General features: G+C 39.1%; 1 protein-coding gene across 3 annotated transcripts in view; it reads left to right on the top strand.

Moving 5' to 3' along the window:
* LOC115030336 (complement factor H-related protein 1-like) overlaps window positions 1–20,584 on the top strand; it is an 83,624-nt gene that overhangs the window by 45,561 nt on the left and 17,479 nt on the right. For 2 of the 3 annotated variants that reach the window (XM_085841665.1, XM_085841669.1), the window contains exon 5: window positions 10,147–10,323. In XM_085841665.1, coding sequence (XP_085697791.1) covers window positions 10,147–10,323 — 177 coding nt within the window. Of the gene's footprint in view, window positions 1–10,146; window positions 10,324–12,886; window positions 13,048–20,584 lie in introns of all 3 variants that reach the window. The other variant, XM_085841664.1, reaches the window with a different exon arrangement.

Below are 20,584 nucleotides of genomic sequence, written 5' to 3'. Positions count from 1 at the left end.
AGAGAAGCACCTGAAAAAAATGTTCAACAACCTTAATTATCAGGGAAATACAAATCTAAACAACCCTGAGATTCCACCTCACACCAGTCAGAATGGCTAAGATCAAAAATTCAAGTGACAGCAGATGCTGGCAAGGATGTGGAGAAAGAGGAACACTCTTCCATTGTTGGTGGGATTGCAAGCTTGTACAACCAGTAAGAAGGACACATGCTCCACTATGTTCATAGCAGCCTTATTTATAATAGCCAGAAGCTGGAAAGAACCCAGATGCCCCTCAACAGAAAATATGGTACATTTACACAATGGAGTACTACTCAGCTATTAAAAAGAATGAATTTATGAAATTCCTAGCCAAATGGATGGACCTGGAGGGCATCATCTTGAGTGAGGTAACACAATCACAAAAGAACTCACACAATATGTATTCACTGATAAGTGGATATTAGCCCAAAACGTAGGATACCCAAGATACAAGATACAATTTGCTAAACGCATGAAACTCAAAAAGAATGAATACCAAAGTGTGGTCACTATGCTCCTTCTTAGAATTGGGAACAAAACACTCATGGAAGGACTTACAGAGACAAAGTTTGGAGCTGTGATGAAAGGATGGACCATCTAGAGACTGCCATATGCAGCGATCCATCCCATAATCAGCTTCCAAACGCTGACACCATTGCATACACTAGCAAGATTTTGCTGAAAGGACCCAGATATAGCTCTCTCTTGTGAAACTATGCCGGGGCCAAACAAACACAGAAGTGGATGCTCACTGTCAGCTATTGGATGGATCACAGGGCTCCCAATGGAGAAGCTAGAGAAAGTACCCAAGGAGCAAAGGGATCTGCAACCCTATAGTTGGAACAACATGATGAACTAACCAGTACCCCGGAGCTCTTGTCTCTAGCTGCATATGTATTGAAAGATGGCCTAGTTGGCCATCACTGCAAAGAGAGGCCCATTGGACTTGCAAACTTTATATGCCCCAATACAGGGGAATGCCAGGGCCAAAAGAATGGGAATGGGTGGGTAGGGAAGGGGGGGGCTATGGGGGACTTTTGGGATAGCATTGGAAATGTAATTGAGGAAAATACGTAATAAAAAAAAAACTTAAAAAAAAATAAAACTACAATTTTAACGCCAGGGCCAAGAAATGAGAGTGGGTGGGTAGGGGAGTGGGTGGGAGACCCTGTGAGGGACTTTTGGGATAGCAAAAAAAAAAATCTTACTAACAGAAATCAAGACCACTCACCATCATCAGAACCCAGCACTCCCACTTCACCCAGTCCAGGGCACCCCAACACACCCGAAAAGCTAGGCCCGGATTTAAAAGCATATCTCATGATGATGGTAGAGGACATCAAGAAGGACTTTAAGAACTCACTTAAAGAAATACAGGAAAACACTGCTAAACAGGTAGAAGACCTTAAAGAGGAAGCACAAAAATCCCTTAAAGAATTGCAGGAAAATATGACCAAACAGGTGATGGAATTGAACAAAACCATACTAGACCTAAAAAGGGAAGTAGACACAATAAAGAAAATCCAAAGTGAGGCAACGCTGGAGAGAGAAACCCTAGGGAAAAAATCTGGAACCATAAAAGTGAGCATCAGCAACAGAATACAAGAGATGGAAGAGAGGATATTAGGTACAGAAGATTCCATAGAGAACATGGGCACAACAATCAAAGAAAATGGAAAATGCAAAAAAGATCCTAACTAAAAACATCCAGGAAATCCAGGACACAATGAGAAAACCAAACCTACAGATATTAGGAGGAGATGAGAATGAAGATTTCCAACTCAAAGGACCAGCAAATATCTTCAACAAAATTATAGGAGAAAACTTCCCAAACCTAAAGAAAGAGATGCCCATGAACATACAAGAAGCCTACAGAAGTCCAAATAGTCTGAACCAAAAAAGAAATTCCTCCCAACACATAATAATCAGAGCAACAAATGTGCTAAATAAAGATAGAATATTAAAAGCAGTAAGGGAAAATGTCAAGTAACATAAAAGGCAAGCCTATCAGAATTACACCAGGTTTTTCACAAGAGACTATGAAAGCCAGAAGAGCCTGGACAGATGTTATACAGGCACTAAGAGAATACAAATGCCAGCCCAGGCTACTATACCCAGCCAAACTTTCAATTACATTAGATGGAGAAATGAAAGTATTCAACCACAGAAACAAATTCACACAGTATCTTTCCATGAATCCCGCCCTTCAAAGGATAAGAATAGAAAAAATCCAATACAAGGATGGAAACCACACCCTAAAAAAAGGAAGAAAGTAATCTCTCAACAAACCTAAAAGAAGACAGCCACAAGAACAGAATGCCAACTTTAACAACAAAAATAATAGGAAGCAACAATTACTTTCCCTTAATATCTTTTAATATTAATAGACTTAACTCCCCAATGAAAAGACATAGACTAACAGACTAGCTACAGAAACAGAACCCAACACTTTGCTGCTTACAGGAAACCCATCTCAGGGAAAAAGATAGACACAACCTCAGAGTGAAAGGCTGGAAAACAATTTTCCAAGCAAATGGTTTGAAGAAACAAGCTGGAGTAGCCATTCTAATATCTAATAAAATGGACTTCCAACGCAAAGTCATCAAAAAAGACAAGGAGGGGCACATTTCATACACATCAAAGGTAAAATCTTCCAAAAGGAACTCTCAATTCTGAATATCTATGCTCCAAATACAAGGGCAACCACATTCATTAAAGAAACTTTAGTAAAGCAGAAAGCACACATTGTACCTCACAAAATAATAGAGGGAGACTTCAACATACCACTTTCACCAATGGACAGCTAATGGAAACAGAAACTAAACAGTGTCACAGTGAAACTAACAGAAGTTATGAAACAAATGGATCTAACAGATATCTGCAGAACATTTTATACTAAAAAAAAAAAAGGATATACCTTCTCAGCACCTCATGGTACCTTCTCCAAAATTGACCACATAATTGGTCACAAAACAAGGCTCAACATATACAAAAATATTGAAATTCTCCCATACATCCTATCAGATCACCATGGAATAAGGCTGATCTTTAACAACAAAATAAATAATAGAAAGCCAACATTCACGTGGAAACTGAACAACACTCTTCTCAATGATACCTTGCTCAAGGAAGAAATAAAGAAAGAAATTAAGGACTTTCTGGAGTTTAATGAAAATGAAGCCACAACATACCCAAACTTATGAAACCAATGAAAGCATTTCTAAGAGGAAAACTCATAGCTCTGAGTACCTACAAAAAGAAACTAGAGAGAGCACACATTAGCAACTTGACAACACACCTAAAAGCTCAAGAACAAAAAGAAGCAAATGCACCCAAGAGGAGTAGAAGGCAGGAAATAATCAAACTCAGGGGCAAAATCAACCTAGTGGAAACAAGAAGAACTATTCAAAGAATCAACCAAAAGAGGAGCCGGTTCTTTGAGAAAATCAACAAGATAGATAAAACCTTAGACAAACACACTAGAGGGCACAGGGAAAGCATCCTAATTAACAAAATCAGAAATGAAAAGGGAGACATAGCAACAGATCCTAAAGAAATCCAAAACACCATCAGATCCTTCTACAAAAGGTTATACTCAACAAAACTGGAGATTCTGGATGACATGGACAACTTTCTAGACATATACCAGGTACCAAAGTTAAATCAAGTTCAGGTTAATGATCTAAACAGTCCTATATCCCCTAAAGAAATAGAAGCAGTCATTAATAGTCTCCCAACCAAAAAAAATGCCCAGAACCAGATGGGTTTAGTGCCGAGTTCTATCAGACCTTCAAAGAAGATCTAATACCAGTTCTTCACAAACTATTCCACAAAACAGAAAAAGAAGGTACTCTACCCAACTCATTCTATGAAGCCACAATTACTCTGATACCTAAACCACAAAAAGACCAAACAAAGATAGAGAACTTCAGAACATTTTCCCTTATGAATGTCAATGCAAAAATCATCAATAAAGTTCTCGCTAACCGAACCCAAGAACACATCAAAACAATCATCCATCCTGACCAAGTAAGTTTCATCCCAGGGATGCAGGGATGGTTCAATATATGGAAATCCATCAACATTATCAAGTATATAAAAAACTCAAAGAGAAAAACCGCATGATCATCTCGTTAGATGCTGAGAAAGCATTTGACAAAATCCAATACCCATTCATGATAAAAATCTTGGAAAGATCAGGAATTCAAGGCCCATACCTAAACATGATAAAAGCAATCTACAGCAAACCAGTAGCCAACATCAAAGTAAATGGTGAGAAGCTGGAAGCAATCCCACTAAAATCAGGAATTAGACAAGGCTGTCCACTCTCTCCCTTACTATTCAACATTGTACTTGAAGTCCTAGCCAGAGCAATCAGACAACAAAAGGAGATCAAGGGGATACAAATTGCTCTGTAGTACAGCTTTAAGTCAGCCATTGTGATTCCACCAGAGGTTCTTTTATCCTTGAGAAGTGTTTTTGCTATCCTAGGTTTTTTTGTTATTCCAGATGAATTTGCAGATTGCCCTTTCTAATTCGTTGAAGAATTGAGCTGGAATTTTGATGGGGATTGCATTGAATCTGTAGATTGCTTTTGGCAAGATAGCCATTTTTACTATATTGATCCTGCCAATGCATGAGCATGGGAGATCGTTCCATCTTCTGAGATCTTCTTTAATTTCTTTCTTCAGAGACTTGAACTTTGTATCATACAGATCTTTCACTTCCTTAGTTAGAGTCAGCCAAGGTATTTTATATTATTTGTAACTATTGAGAAGGATGTTGTTTCCCTAATTTCTTTATCAGCCTGTTTATCCTTTGTGTACAGAAAGGCCATTGACTTGTTTGAGTTAATTTTATATCCAGCTACTGCAATGTAGCTGTTTATCAGGTTTAGGAGTTCTCTGGTGAAATTTTTGGGGTCACTTGTATATACTATCATATCATCTGCAAATAGTGATTATTTTGACTTCTTCCTTTCCAGTTTATATCCCTTTTATCTCCTTTTGTTGTCTCATTGCTCTAGCTAGGACTCCAAGTACTATATTAAATAGGTAGGGAGAAACTGGGCAGCCTTGTCTAGTCACAAATTTTAGTGGGATTGCTTCAATTTCCCCTCCATTTAGTTTGATGTTGGCTACTGGTTTGCTGTATATTGCTTTTATTATGTTTAGGTATGGGCCTTGAATTCCTGATCTTTCCAAGACTTTTATCATGAATGGGTATTGGATTTTGTCAAATGCTTTCTCAGCATCTAATGAGATGATCATGTGGTTTTTGCCCTTGAGTTTGTTTATATATATTTTTATTAATTAAATTCATTTTGAAAATTAAAAAAAAATGAAATGGTCTATTTTGCATTAGAGTCTTGTAATATGCCTGTATTTGAGAGTGCTGTAACTAAGAATAATAACACATGGTTTAAACTCAATGACAAATTAGAATATGAATGTCATATTGGATATGAAAACAAATATTAAATATAAACATACTAAGGGCTCTATCACTTATTATAATCATCTGATATACTCTCATGTTATGATGAGTATTATTATCTTTGGAATATTTTTTAAATAAAAATGAATGTTTCTGCTATTAAAAATTGAATTTCCTAGAATCTGCCTTATAATCCAATGTAACCTAAGAAAAAGCACTGTTTTGAATGCCATTGATGATAATATTTGCTTTTATTATTTCATTACATTAATTTATTTATCCTGTGTGTATACATGCATACCTATGTGTGTTTATGGAGGTGTGTATATTGCATTACTCATGTAGGTGTTAGAGAACCTGAGTCCTAGGGATTAAACTTAGGAATCTAGGCTTAAAGACAATCACTCTTACTGACTGAGCCATTTTGCTGGCCTGATTACCTGTTTTTTAAAATAAAATGTTCACCAGTTGTAGATGGTATGTGATTATGATTCTAGGAATTAGGACCCTGGATCAAGAGACTTCAAGTCTGAGGTTATTTGTGCTACATACTAGGTTCTGTTTCCAAAATCAAAGAAAGAAAAAATTTCATTAAATTAATGATCCCTTTGTGTGGCTTGGGTATATCATGTATCTCTGATTAGAGGACAAAATTTTGGTTATTTAAACTCTTACTTATGTAAACTAGGTCTCCATTATCAAAATGATGACTTGAAGTATGAAACTAAGTCATGAAAACTTGAGGGCGAGAGAGATGGCTCAGAGATTAAGAGCATGGGCTGTCCTTACAGAGGTCCTTAGTTTAATTCCCAGCAATCACATGGTGACTCACAACCGTCTTTACTGGGTTCTGATGCCCTCTGTTGGTATGAGGGTATACATGACCACTCATATACATAAAATAAATAAATGTTTAAAAAGAAAAAAATGAAAAATTGAACAGTATGAGAACAAGAATGAAGGACAATAAATTGCAAACAATAATTTTTTGAAAACTAGTAATAGACACAGAGATATTTGCTTTGAAGCTTCAAGGGTCCATTCAAATGTGGATGTCTACATCTGGAAAGGGAGGTACTTGGGAGGTAGAAAGGGAGGTACTTGGGAGGTAGAAATATGACATTCTTGAAATACAGACCAGTCTGGATAATGTAGAATTGTAAGTGCTACAGCTCTGAAGGGAAATGTTTCCCCAATGGAAGTGCTGCATCTCTGAGTTTCTCAGTGCAAGGGAGACAGCTCTGTAAAGAAAGGTATCCTGGCAGTGGGGAGCCAAGGGAAACCACAAATTCACACTGCACCTAACAAAACTCACACAAGACCTTTATTGGGAAAGACACAAGAGAACTGTGTCTGCTCCAGAGTGAAGCAGCAAAGACTTGGCAGAAGGTTGGCTTTATATAGGGGTCTTTGGAGGGGGGGGCTGGATAGGCACAAGTTTTCAAGGGTGGCTTGGGAATGGTGGGATTTTTTTTTTTTTACCAGATCATGAAATAAGCTCAGTGATAGGTGGGATTTTGAGCTCATCTTGTGTATGTTTCCCATGTAGAAAGAAAATTGGTAACTGGCATCTCAAGGGGCTAGACATAGCCATTATAGTATTCTGGAGATCGGTCTTGGTCACTTGCATGACCTCAAGGGGCTTACAGTAAGAAGATGGCTGCCTCTGCTAAGCCAAGGTGCAGCAGGAAATTGAGCAGGAGGCAGGTAAATATAAGATTGGGGAGGTAGGGTGAGTATAGGAAAATGAACATTTCCAAGGTGGAAATTGGTAAGATTTCAAAATAAACCCAGGGATCAGTGGGGATTCCAATTTAGGGACTGATAGATTTGGTTAGGTTTTAACCAGGAAATGGGCTCAGATCTCTTACCCTACATGAAGATATCTCATAAACAGACAAACAGAAACAAATTTTTTAGTTTAAAAAATCAAACTAAACAAATGGAAATGATTAGTTTCTCTCAGATTACAAGCAGTTCAAGAATAGGAAATCAGGACTTTCTACAATACAATTCAAAAATAGAATGTAAGGGGAAAAATAGAATGTAAAGGAAGAGTTCAGTGAGACAGAACTTTGCCTGGGGAGTCAGTACTAACATTACAAATATAAAATAAAATATAATATTAAATTATTTATGTACAATACTGGTATGTGAATTTTTTTTCCAGAGGAGACAATATTCAAACATCTACCTGCTCTAGATTGAGCCCATGACAGATCAAAGGTTTTTTTCTATTGACAGTGTCCTTTGCCTTACAGAAGTTTTTTAATTTTATGAGGTCCAATTTGTCAATTTTTGATCTTAGGACATAAGCCTAAAATTGTGAGTGAGGGTGTCTCTAATTCTTTTGCCTACTTGTGAGACCATTATCCTACCTAGTTGCCTCATCCAGCCTTGAAATAAGGGTTTGTGCCTAGTCTTAATGCCATGTTATCCTATGTTTGGTTGAATTGTCTGAGAAGCCTGATCTTTTCTGAAGGGACAGGGAGGAACAGTGGATCTGGTGGAGAAGGGAAGGTGGGAACTGGAGGAGTCGAGGGAAGGGATGCTGCAGTTGGAATATATTGTAAGATAGTTGTATAAGTAATAAGAAAAGTAAATAAAATTAAAGAAAATAAAGTAAAAGAAGTTTGGGTTAATGGAGTTCCTAATGTAAGATATTTAACACTTTGTTTTTTGCTTTTGTGGGACAGGGATGGAATGGTCTTTTTATTAGCACACAATTGAAAAGATGAACAATTGATGGAAGTCTAACACTTTTGGGGGGCCATTTCTAGATTCCATAGCTAACTGTAATGCACATCTTTTGGAATCCAACTTCATAACCCCCCCCCCTTTAGCCTGCTTCTGTGTTGCTAGCAGTAAGAATAAATTCACTTAATTTAAACTTGAATTGAGTCTAAGAGTGTGCTCTTTCCCAGTGAATTTGAATGCCACAATATAACCATCTATAGCTATTTTTTAATTTGTTCTATAATAATTTGATGGAGACATTCCTTTTATGGCGGAAAGTTCTAAGATATCTAAATAATGAATGACTGGATTTGGTTGTCTGTACTTGCTCCCATCAGCTCCGGGACAAAGTCTCACAGATAATGGTGGAGCAAAGTACTGAACTATGAGTATAGAAGAATGTTACAAAGAGTTCTCTTATTGCTATGGGTTTTGTTTTGTTTTTATAAGAATAATACTTGGGGCTGGAGAGATGACTCAGTGGTTAAGAGCACTGACTGCTCTTCCAAAGATCCTGAGTTAAATTCCCAGCAACCACATGGTAGCTCACAACCATCTGTAATGGAATCTGATGTCCTCTTCTGGTGTGTCTGAAGACAGTGACAGTGTACTCACATACATAAAATAAATAAATCTTAAAAAAAGAAGAATACTTGTTTTCTCCTTAGTTTTAGGTCTACTGGGCTTTCTTGTCTCAGTTTCATGGTACCCAGGCAGTGTCAGATACTCATGGAAGGAGGCCTTAACTCAAATCGTATATTCTTTAGTCACTCCAGCAAGCTTTGTGTCACCATTTTCCTAGCATAACTTTCAGGCAGAATACCATTGGAGATCAAATTATTGTGGCTGGGTTAGTGTTTATGTCTCTAATTTAACATGAGAAGTACCTACCTGTACCAAGATGCTTCCCTGTATGAATGAAGGTACTATGTACAAACCAGTTCAACTTTGCCATGTTCAGTGAGTTGCATAAGTGCTGCCTTTCTTTCTTTCTTTCTTTCTTTCTTTCTTTCTTTCTTTCTTTCTTTCTTTCTTTCTTTCTTTCCTTCTTTCTTTCTTTCTTTCTCTCTGTCTCTCTCTGTCTCTGTCTCTCTTTCTTTCTTTTTATTAGATATTTTCATTATATACATTTCAAATGCTATCCCTATACCCTCCCTCCCCCCTGCTCCCCTACCTACCCACTCCCACTTTTTGCCCCTGGCATTTCCCTGTACTGGGGCATATAAAGTTTGCAATACCAAGGGGCCTCTCTTCCCAGTGATGGCCAACTAGGTCATCTTCTACTACATATAAGTGCTGCCTTTCACAGTGTGGTTTTGCCTTTCAGTTTGTGGAGAACATCTATAGTATTTTCAACAGCCTTCATTATTTGAAAGTTCCATGTGAACATTTTGACACCCATTAAATTGGATGTAACCTAATCCCAGTACTAGACAGTTCATTGGTTACAAAAGATGTCCACTGGGTCTCTGTCTCCTCACAATTAGCTTTTGTTGTCGCTCAAAAATCTTCTGATTTTTTTTTTTGTCTCCACTTCTCTGTCCATAACTATTTATTATTTCCCCATCCTAGGGATACGACTTCCCCACTCCAATCTCTTACACTATACCTAACCTTTCTTATTCTATAGACTGTAACTTGGCTTTCATTGACTTAACAGCTAATATCCACATATAAGCAAACACATACATACAAATGTATGTCTTTCTGGATCTGGGTTACCTCACTGAGGATGATTTTTTTTGGTCTATTTCCTGCCATTTACTTGTGACTTTCATAACTTGGTGTGTGTGTGTGTGTGTGTGTGTGTGTGTGTGTGTGTGTGTGTGTCAATATAAATGTACCACATTTTATTTATATATTCACCAGATGAAAAATATATTTGGAATTTCATGTGTTAATTGGATATTCATAATGAACAAATAGGTAATGACAATTTATTTTTCTCTTTAGCTGATTACTGTGTGAATCCACCTCATGTGCCAAATGCTACTATAGTAACAATGCCCATGGCCAAATATCCCTCTGGTGAGAAAGTACATTATGAATGTCATAAACCTTTTGAACTATTTGGGAAAGTGGAAGTGATGTGTCAAAATGGGATGTGGACTGAACCACCAAGATGCAAAGGTATTCCCTAACATTTATTTGACAACAAAATATAGTTATTGTGCATTATAGAAAATAAACTGAAGTAATTCTTTTTTTAATTTTTAATTAATTATTTTATTCATGTACAGTCCAGATGTTGCCCCTCCCAGACCCCTTTCCATACCTCTTATCCCCATGCAGTTTTCACTTCTCCTCTGAGAGGATGCATGTTCACTCCCCTCATGATCCCTCTTCCCTGTGGCATCAAGTCTATAAAGGCTCCACCTCTCCCTCTGAGGCCAGACAAGGCAGTCCTCTGCTACATAAGTGCCAGGGGCCTTGGACCAGCCCCTGTTTGCTCTTTGGTTGGTGACTGAGTCTCTGGGAACTCATAGGAGTCCAGAATCATTGGTATTTTTCGTCTTATTATGGGGTTGCCATCCAGTTCAGCTCCTTCAATCATTCCCCGAACTCTTCAATGGGGTTGCAACCTTAGTCCAATACTGGGTTGTATGTATTTCCAACTGTCTCAGTCAGATGCTTGTAGAAACTATCAGAGGTCAGTCATGCTAGGCTCCTGTCTGCAAGCACAGCATGGCATCAGTAATCGTGTCAGGGTTTGGTGCCTGTGCATGAGATGGATCCAAATTTAAACAGGTCACTAGATGGCCTTTCCTTCAGTCTCTGCTCAACTTTTGTCCCTGGATTTCCTTTAGACAGGAACAATTCTGGATCAATAATTTTGAAGATGAAAGGTGGCCCAATGCCCCCAATGGGGGTGATGTCTATCTACTGGAGGTGGTCTCTTCATTTCACCACTAATAGGCATTAGGTCTAAGGTCATACCCATTGGATCTGGGGAGCCTCTCACATCCTAAGTTTCTGGAATATTTTAGAGGATCCATGTGCTCCCTGCCCCCCTGCTGAATATTGCCATTCATTCTCCTGGGTCTCTGGGCTTCTCTCCTATCTTGTCCCATACCTGTTCCTCTCCTCCTTTTTCCCTCACCATGCTCTTCCCCCCTCCCACCCAGGTCATTCCCTCCCTCTGCCTCATGATTATTTTTTGAACACCACTCTTTTATTTTTTCAATTTTTATTAGATATTTTCTTCATTTACATTTCAAACGCTATCCCAAAAGTCCCCTATACCCTCCCCCTACCCTGCTCCCCTACCCACCCGCTCCTACTTCTTGGCCCTTGGGTTCCCCTGTACTGGGGCATATAAAGTTTGGAAAACCAAGGGGCCTCTCTTCCCAATGATGGCCGACTAGGACATCTTCTGCTACATATGCAGCTAGAGACACAAGCTCTGGGGTTACTGGTTAGTTCATATTGTTTTGAACACCATTCTTAAATGTCAGGTTTCACCTGAAGCCCAAACATAATTTTAAGAGCACAAAGATCATCTATTATATACCCCTAATTTTACAGTTAAATTTATCCTACTCTTAATTTCTATTTTTACTTATGTAATGAATTCTGGTAGTTATTCTTTAGGAAGAACTCTTTTCTGGAGATAGATTCGCTTTATCTTCTTTTGATGGATAATGTTTTCATTAACATCTTTATTCAAAAGGCTAGCACCACAAAGTATAGAACTCAAGGCTGACACTCTTTTTTTTTTTTACTTATTTCTTATGGTTTCCATAGTTGTAAATATTAGTCATTTACTTTGAATCGTGATGCAGTGTGGTTGATGATGACTTCCTACGGATATTTTTTTCCAAGATATTTTTAAAGAAGTTTCAGTAGATGAATCTCCATGAAGTCAAGGGATTTGTCCCATTTGAGTTTACTCAGCTCTTGAATATGTGTATTCATGCCTTATGACCAATTGTTTTTATCTTTTATCATACTAAAACATTTTGTTTGGATGGTAAATGTTTTTTTTTCCTTAAAAATGTTTGAGTTTGGTTCAGTTTCATGATGCTCCCCTTGAGATCTTACTGAATACAAAATGGTATGAGTACTTTTGATTTCAGACTTTTCCTGTGTCCTCACAAGGAAATGTACAAAAGAAAAATACATAGCACAATATTATACAGTGAGATGAGTTCTGAACTTTTTTTCTACAATTCTCAATGTCTCTTCTCTTCACATACTATTTACTAATAGTACTATGTCCAAGAATTTCAGATGCACTTTGCAAAAATATAACTCATAGGTGTGTATGCATAGTTTGACCCTCTAAGAAACCAAGAAAGCTTCATTAGCCTTCTGTAACATTATAGGCTTTAAAATATTTTTTCATATATGTATTTCTATAAAAATGGTAAAGAGTTGGAATACATAAGTAACATACAATCAACATTCTTTAAAAAACAAACTTTGCCTGTCTACATTGCTATTTGTTCAGAAGCTATTTAGATATTACTAGCACTTGAACGTTTTAGAGTAGACATGTTTGCTCTAGCTCAGTAAGTGCTTTAGAGGAAAATGAAGGAACAACATGAAAACCCTAATTTAAATTATTATTTCTTCAACTAATCATGTCTTTAGCTATAAATCATTAAAGTCTTGTTTAATACTGTTCTTTTTTGGTTCTTCTTGAGTCTGTAATTTGACTTGATTCTTTAACATTTGAATCTTGTCTTCTTAGATCCAACAGGGAAATGTGGGCCTCCTCCATCTATTGACAATGGAGACATCAGCTCCTTGTCATTACCAGTATATGCATCATTATCATCAGTTGAATATCAGTGTCAGAAGTATTATCTCCTTAAAGGAAATAATACAATAACATGTAGAAATGGAACGTGGACTCGCCAGCTACCCACAACACCCGCCACAGGATCTTAAGACTTCTGGTGAGTGGAGCACAGCTTCTGCTCCAATCCAATTGCGCACGGGACCTGAGACTGCATTAGTTAGGGAAGCAGAAACCAGCCTGAATAGGGCCACAGGCCTCATCCGGCCGGATCAGCGCCGGGGTAGCTGGAGCGCAGGGTTGCCTGACACCCGCCAGCTACCCACGACCCACGCCGCAGGATTTTGGGACTGCTGGTGAGTGGAACACAGCTTCTGCTCCAGTCCAATCACGCGGGACCTGAGACTGCTCTGGTTGGGGAGAGAGAAATCCGGCCTACATAGGGCCACAAGCCTCTTCCGGTCAGAAAAGCACCGGGGCAGCTGGGGCGCAGAGTCGGCTGACACTCGCCAGCTACCCACAACACCCGCCACAGGATCTTAAGACTTCTGGTGAGTGGAGCACAGCTTCTGCTCCAATCCAATTGCGCGCGGGACCTGAGACTGCATTAGTTAGGGAAGCAGAAACCGGCCTGAGTAGGGCCACAGGCCTCATCCGGCCGGATCAGCGCTGGGGTAGCTGGAGCGCAGGGTTGCCTGACACCTGCCAGCTACCCACGACCCCCACCGCAGGATTTTGGGACTGCTGGTGAGTGGAACACAGCTTCTGCTCCAGTCCAATCACGCTGGACCTGAGACTGCTCTGGTTGGGGAGAGAGAAATCCGGCCTACATAGGGCCACAAGCCTCTTCCGGTCAGAAAAGCACCGGGGCAGCTGGGGTGCAGGGTCGGCTGACACTCGCCAGCTACCCACAACACCCACCACAGGATCTTAAGACTTCTGGTGAGTGGAACACAGCTTCTGCTCCAATCCAATTGCACGCGGGACCAGAGACTGCATTAGTTAGGGAAGCAGAAAACCGGCCTGAGTAGGACCACAGGCCTCTTCCGGCTGGACCAGCACCGGGGTACTGTCAGCTACCCACGACCCCCGCCACAGGATTTTGAGACTGCTGGTGATTGGAACACAGCTTCTGCTCAAATCTTTAAACAGTGACAACGATAACAACTAACCCCAGAGATTACCAGATGGCGAAAGGTAAACGTAATAATCTTACTAACAGAAACCAAGACCACTCACCATCATCAGAACCCAGCACCCCCACTTCGCCCAGTCCAGGGCACCCCAACACACCAGAAAAGCTAGACACGGATCTAAAAGCATATCTCCTGATGATGGTAGAGGACTTCAAGAAGGACTTTAATAACACACTTAAAGAAATACAGGAGAACACTGCTAAACAGGCAGAAGACACTAAAGAGGAAGCACAAAAATCCCTTAAAGAATTGCAGGAGAACACTGCTAAAGAGTTACAAATCCTTAAAGAAAAACAGGATAACATAATCAAACAGGTAGAAGTCCTTACAGAAAAACAGGAAAACACATCCAAACAGATGATGGAAATGAACAAAACCATACTAGACCTAAAAAGGGAAGTAGACACAATAAAGAAAACCCAAAATGAGGCAACACTGGAGATAGAAACCCTAGGAAAGAAATCTGGAACCATAGATACCAGCATCAGCAACAGAATACAAGAGATGGAAGAGAGAATCTCAGGTGCAGAAGATTCCATAGAGAACATCGGCACAACAATCAAGGAAAATGTAAAACGCAAAAATATCCTAACTCAAAACATCCAAGAAATACAGGACACAATGAGAAGACCAAACCTACGGATAATAGGAGTGGATGAGAATGAAGATTTTCAACTCAAAGGACCAGCAAACATCTTCAATAAAATTATAGAAGAAAACTTCCCAAATCTAAAGAAAGAGATGCCCATGAACATACAAGAAGCCTACAGAACTCCAAATAGACTGGACCAGAAAAGAAATACCTCCCGACACATAATAATCAAAACAACAAATGCTCTAAATAAAGATAGAATACTAAAAGCAGTAAGAGAAAAAGGCCAAGTAACATATAAAGGCAAGCCTATCAGAATTACACCGGATTTTTCACCAGAGACTATGAAACCCAGAAGATCCTGGATGGATGTTATACAGACACTAAAAGAACACAAATTCCAGCCCAGGCTACTATACCCAGCCAAACTCTCAATTAACATAGATGGAGAAACCAAAGTATTCCACGACAAAACCAAATTCACACATTATCTCTCCACGAATCCAGCCCTTCAAAGGATAATAACAGAAAAAAACCAATACAAGGACAGGAACCATGCCCTAGAAACAACAAGAAGGTAATCCCTCAACAAACCTAAAAGAAGACAGCCACAAGAACAAAATGCCAAATTTAACAACAAAAATAACAGGAAACAACAATTACTTTTCCTTAATATCTCTTAATATCAATGGACTCAACTCCCCGATAAAAAGACATAGACTAACAAACTGGCTACACAAACAAGACCCAACATTTTGCTGCTTACAGGAAACTCATCTCAGAGAAAAGGATAGACACTACCTCAGAATGAAAGGCTGGAAAACAATTTTCCAAGCAAATGGCATGAAGAAACAAGCTGGAGTAGCCATTCTAATATCTGATAAGATTGACTTCCAACCCAAAGTCATTAAAAAAGACAGGGAGGGACACTTCATACTCATCAAAGGTAAAATCCTCCAAGAGGAACTATCAATCCTGAATATCTATGCTCCAAATACAAAGGCAGCCACATTCATTAAAGAAACTTTAGTAAATCTCAAAGCACACATTGCACCTCATACAATAATAGTGGGAGACTTCAACACACCACTTTCACCAATGGACAGATCATGGAAACAGAAACTAAACAGGGACACAGAGAAACTAAGAGAAATTATGAATCAAATGGATCTGGCAGATATCTACAGAACATTCTATCCTAAAACAAAAGGATATACCTTCTTCTCAGCACCTCATGGTACCTTCTCCAAAATTGACCACATAATTGGTCACAAAACAGGCCTCAACAGATACAAAAATATTGAAATTTTCCCATGCATCCTATCAGATCACCATGGACTAAGGCTGATCTTTAATAACAAAATAAATAATAGAAAGCCAACCTTCACGTGGAAACTGAACAACACTCTTCTCAATGATACCTTGGTCAAGGAAGGAATAAAGAAAGAAATTAAGGACTTTTTAGAGTTCAATGAAAATGAAGCCACAACATTCCCAAACTTAGGGGACGCAATGAAAGCATTTCTAAGAGGAAAACTCATAGCTCTGAGTGCCTACAAAAGGAAACTAGAGAGAGCACACATTAGCAGCTTGACAACACACCTAAAAGCACTAGAACAAAAGGAAGCAAATTCACCCAAGAGGAGTAGACGGCAGGAAATAATCAAACTCAGGGGTGAAATCAACCAAGTGGAAACAAGAAAAACTATTCAAAGAATCAACCAATCAAGGAGCTGGTTCTTTGAGAAAATCAACAAGATAGATAAACCCTTAGCCAGACTCACTAGAGGGCACAGGGAAAGCATCCTAATTAACAAAATCAGAAATGAAAAAGGAGACATAACAACAGATCCTGAAGACATCCAAAACACCATCAGATCCTTCTACCAAAGGCTATACTCAACAAAACTGGAGAACCTGGATGAAATGGAGAAGTTCCTAGACAGATACCAGGTACCAAAGTTGAATCAAGATCAGGTTAATGATCTAAACAGCCCTATATCCCCCAAAGAAATAGAAGCAGTCATTAATAGTCTCCCAACTAAAAAAAGCCCAGGACCAGATGGGTTTAGTGCAGAGTTCTATCAGACCTTCAAAGAAGATCTAATCCCAGTTCTTCACAAACTATTCCACAAAATAGAAACAGAAGGTACTCTACCCAACTCATTCTATGAAGCCACAATTACTCTGATACCTAAACCACAAAAAGACCCAACAAAGATAGAAAACTTCAGACCAATATCCCTTATGAATATTGATGCAAAAATCCTCAATAAAGTTCTTGCTAACCGAATCCAAGAACACATCAAAACAATCATCCATCCTGACCAAGTAAGTTTCATCCCAGGGATGCAGGGATGGTTCAATATATGGAAATCCATCAACGTAATCCAGTATATAAACAAACTCAAAGACAAAAACCACATGGTCATCTCGATAGATGCGGAAAAAGCATTTGACAAGATCCAACACCCATTCATGATAAAAGTCTTGGAAAGATCAGGAATTCAAGGCCCATACCTAAACATGATAAAAGCAATCTACAGCAAACCAGTAGCCAACATCAAAGTAAATGGTGAGAAGCTTGAAGCAATCCCTCTAAAATCAGGGACTAGACAAGGCTGTCCACTTTCTCCATACCTATTCAACATTGTACTTGAAGTCCTAGCCAGAGCAATTCGACAACAAAAGGAGATCAAAAGGATCCAAATTGGAAAAGATGAAGTCAAAATATCACTTTTTGCAGATGATATGATAGTATATATAAGTGACCCTAAAAATTCCACCAGAGAACTCCTAAGCCTGATAAACAGCTTCCGTGAAGTAGCTGGATATAAAATTAACTCAAACAAATCAATGGCCTTTCTCTACACAAAGAATAAACAGGCTGAGAAAGAAATTAGGGAAACAATACCCTTCTCAATAGTCACAAATAATATAAAATATCTTGGCGTGACTCTAACTAAGGAAGTGAAAGATCTGTATAATAAAAACTTCAAGTCTCTGAAGAAACAAATTATAGAAGATCTCAGAAGATGGAAAGATCTCCCATGCTCATGGATTGGCAGGATCAACATTATAAAAATGGCTATCTTGCCAAAAGCAATCTACAGATTCAATGCAATCCCCATCAAAATTCCAAATCAATTCTTCAACGAATTAGAAAGTGCAATCTGCAAATTCATCTGGAATAACAAAAAACCTAGGATAGCAAAAACTCTTCTCAAGGATAAAAGAACCTCTGGTGGAATCACCATGCCGGACCTAAAGCTCTACTACAGAGCAATTGTGATAAAAACTGCATGGTACTGGTATAGTGACAGACAAATAGACCAATGGAATAGAATTGAAGACCCAGAAATGAACCCACACACCTATGGTCACTTGATCTTCGACAAGGGAGCTAAAAACATCGAGTGGAAGAAAGACAGCATTTTCAAAAAATGGTGCTGGCACAACTGGTTGTTAACATGTAGAAGAATGCGAATCGATCCATTCCTATCTCCTTGTACTAAGGTCAAGTCTAAGTGGATCAAGGAACTTCACATAAAACCAGAGACCCTGAATCTTGTAGAGGAGAAAGTGGGGAAAAGCCTTGAAGATATGGGCACAGGGGAAAAATTCCTGAATAGAACAGTAATGGCTTGTGCTGTAAGATCGAGAATTGACAAGTGGGACCTCATGAAACTACAAAGCTTCTGCAAGGCTAAAGACACCATCAATAAGACAAAAAAACCACCAACAGATTGGGAAAGGATCTTCACCTATCCTAAATCAGATAAGGGACTAATATCCACTATATATAAAGAACTCAAGAAGGTGGACTCCAGAAAGTCAAATAACCCCATTAAAAAATGGGGCTCAGAACTGAACAAAGAATTCTCACCTGAGGAATACCGAATGGCAGAGAAGCACCTGAAAAAATGTTCAACATCCTTAATCATCAGGGAAATGCAAATCAAAACAACCCTGAGATTCCACCTCACACCAGTCAGAATGGCTAAGATCAAAAATTCAGGTGACAGCAGATGCTGGCGAGGATGTGGAGAAAGAGGAACACTCCTCCATTGTTGGTGGGATTGCAAGCTTGTACAACCACTCTGGAAATCAGTCTGGCGGTTCCTCAGAAAATTGGACATAGTACTACCGGAGGATCCAGCAATACCTCTCCTGGGCATATATCCAGAAGATGTCCCAACCGGTAAAAAGGACACATGCTCCACTATGTTCATAGCAGCCCTATTTATAATAGCCAGAAGCTGGAAAGAACCCAGATGTCCCTCAACAGAGGAATGGATACAGAAATTATGGTACATTTACACAATGGAGTACTACTCAGCTATTAAAAAGAATGAATTTATGAAATTCCTAGCCAAATGGATGGACCTGGAGGGCATCATCTTGAGTGAAGTAACACAATCACAAAAGAACTCACACAATATATATTCATTGATAAGTGGATATTAGCCCAAAACTTAGGATACCCAAGATATAAGATACAATTTGATAAACGCATGAAACTCAAGAAGAATGAAGACCAAAGTGTGGACACTGTGCACCTTCTTAGAATTGGGAACAAAACAGGGAAGGAGTTACAGAGACAAAGTTCGTAGCTGTGATGAAAGGATGGACCATTTAGAGACTGCTGTATCCAGGGATCCGTCCCATAATCAGCTTCTAAACGCTGACACCATTGCATACACTAGCAAGATTTTGCTGAAAGGACCCAAATATAGCTGTCTCTTGTGAGACGATGCCGGGGCCTAGCAAACACAGGAGTGGATGTTCACAGTCAGCTATTGGATGTATCACAGGGCTCCCAATGGAGAAGCTAGAGAAAGTACCCAAGGAGCTAAAGGGATCTGCAACCCTATTGTTGGAACAACATGATGTACTAACCAGAACCCTGGAGCTCTTGTCTCTAGCTGCATATGTATCGAAAGATGGCCTAGTCGGCCATCAATGGAAAGAGAGGCCCATTGGACTTGCAAACTTTATATGCCCCAATATAGGGGAATGCCAGGGCCAAAAGAATGGGAATGGGTGGGTAGGGAAGTGGGGGGCGCTATGGGGGACTTTTGGGATAGTATTGGAAATGTAATTGAGGAAAATATGTAATAAAAATATAAAAAAAAAAAAAAGAAAGTGCAATCTGCAAATTCGTCTGGAATAACAAAAAACCTAGGATAGCAAAAACTCTTCTCAAGGATAAAAGAACCTCTGGTGGAATCACCATGCCAGACCTAAAGCTCTACTACAGAGCAATTGTGATAAAAAACTGCATGGTACTGGTATAGTGACAGACAAATAGACCAATGGAATAGAATTGAAGACCCAGAAATGAACCCACACACCTATGGTCACTTGATCTTCGACAAGGGAGCTAAAAACATCGAGTGGAAGAAAGACAGCCTTTTCAACAAATGGTGCTGACACAACTGGTTGTTAACATGTAGAAGAATGCGAATCGATCCATTCCTATCTCCTTGTACTAAGGTCAAGTCTAAGTGGATCAAGGAACTTCACGTAAAACCAGAGACACTGAAACTTATAGAGGAGAAAGTGGGGAAAAGCCTTGAAGATATGGGCACAGGGGAAAAATTCCTGAAATAGAACAGTAATGGCTTGTGCTGTAAGATCGAGAATTGACAAGTGGGACCTCATGAAACTACAAAGCTTCTGCAAGGCTAAAGACACCATCAATAAGACAAAAAAAACACCAACAGATTGTGAAAGGATCTTCACCTATCCTAAATCAGATAAGGGACTAATATCCAATATATATAAAGAACTCAAGAAGGTGGACTCCAGAAAGTCAAATAACCCCATTAAAAAATGGGGCTCAGAACTGAACAAAAAATT

Source organism: Mus caroli, unplaced genomic scaffold, assembly GCF_978045245.1.
Source record: "Mus caroli unplaced genomic scaffold, Mus_caroli_1 scaffold_1, whole genome shotgun sequence".
Taxonomy (NCBI): Eukaryota; Metazoa; Chordata; class Mammalia; order Rodentia; family Muridae; genus Mus; species Mus caroli.
The sequence above is the reverse complement of the archived record's forward strand: the minus strand, read 5'-3'. Positions and strand labels throughout refer to the sequence as shown.